Source organism: Cydia pomonella, chromosome 12, assembly GCF_033807575.1.
Source record: "Cydia pomonella isolate Wapato2018A chromosome 12, ilCydPomo1, whole genome shotgun sequence".
NCBI classification, from domain to species: Eukaryota; Metazoa; Arthropoda; class Insecta; order Lepidoptera; family Tortricidae; genus Cydia; species Cydia pomonella.
In genome coordinates, this window is record NC_084714.1 from 3208400 (window position 1) to 3209911 (window position 1512).

General features: G+C 47.4%; 1 protein-coding gene across 1 annotated transcript; it reads left to right on the forward strand.

Moving 5' to 3' along the window:
* The first annotated feature begins 425 nt into the window (after window positions 1-425).
* LOC133523871 (uncharacterized) lies at window positions 426-1016 on the forward strand. The gene has a single exon (XM_061859624.1). The coding sequence runs from the start codon at window positions 426-428 to the stop codon at window positions 1014-1016; it is 591 nt and encodes a 196-aa protein (XP_061715608.1).
* Window positions 1017-1512: the final 496 nt, after the last annotated feature.

Sequence of the window (1512 nt, forward strand, 5' to 3'; positions counted from 1 at the left end):
TCAAGGAAATTGACAGAAACAGCAGCGGTATCAAAGCTACCTACCGCAGTAATGCAGCTTCAGTTGACATCCGCATGTTAACATAAATATAACATGCAGAGATAAAGATAGTTTTATTACAATGCGCTTATGAACATCAAATAAAGCTACACCTGCTCTAACCCTATACCTCTGACCTGAGAAGATTTAAATCCCAATATGGACCGGCAAGAAACTCGGCGGAACACATCTTTTCAAAACATTACATGTTATAATTAAAATGCATTAAATAAGAAAAAATACAATTTTTTACCTTTGAATCGATATTTATTTATTAGATGGCGATTCAGCAGCATTATTGTTGCAGAGCTCCAGAGCTTGCAAAGTTACTCAGGAGATCTCTGATATAAATATTGCATTGATATCATTGCCGTATTACTTTTATCATGGAGATTGTACGAGCGCCTGAAGGCCGCGCGGGGAAACAGAGTGCGGGACGCAGCGAGAAGAGCGCGGGACGCAGCGAGAAGAGCGCGGGACGCAGCGAGAAGAGCGCGGGACGCAGCGAGAAGAGCGCGGGACGCAGCGAGAAGAGCGCGGGACGCAGCGAGAAGACCGCGGGACGCAGCGAGAAGAGCGCGGGACGCAGCGAGAAGAGCGCGGGACGCAGCGAGAAGAGCGCGGGACGCAGCGAGAAGAGCGCGGGACGCAGCGAGAAGAGCGCGGGACGCAGCGAGAAGACCGCGGGACGCAGCGAGAAGAGCGCGGGACGCAGCGAGAAGAGCGCGGGACGCAGCGAGAAGAGCGCGGGACGCAGCGAGAAGAGCGCGGGACGCAGCGAGAAGACCGCGGGACGCAGCGAGAAGAGCGCGGGACGTAGCGAGAAGAGCGCGGGACGCAGCGAGAAGAGCGCGGGACGCAGCGAGAAGGGCGCGGCGATCGGCCAGCCAGTCGGCGGGTCACCTTTGGGGCGCGCGTACGCTACTCAGAGTCAATTTCTTATCCCTTGGTGTGGTAGGCCGTCGGCTCCCGACTGAATATGTAATTTAAATTTGATTAATTGCAATAAACTCAATATTCTAACAACTGAAAAACAACATATGCCACTTGAAGAGTTATAATTTAGTATTTAATTTTTAAATTGTGAACTTTGTAATCAATTAGCCAAAGTATTCCCGGAGTTTTCTTGACAGTACTAACGTTGCAAAGGTAACGCTACTGAGTTGCCATCCGAATATGAATTGTGTAGTTACATAAATGATGATAAAATCATGGCCATCATAGGCCCGCAGAGCTCGCATAGTGCAGCTCTGGGAATCATATGGAGTTTACAGCTTTCCCGGATTCGGTCCGGATTTCGAGATCGCATTAAATTTCATGAATCATACAGATAATGAAGAAAATGAATATAGCATTGAATTACATTTACAATGTTGAACATAGCTTGCCTATTTTAATGTATAAAGTATAGAGAGATGGAAGTCTAGAAAAAATAATATGATGGATCAGTTTCATAACCCATTTAATTACTCA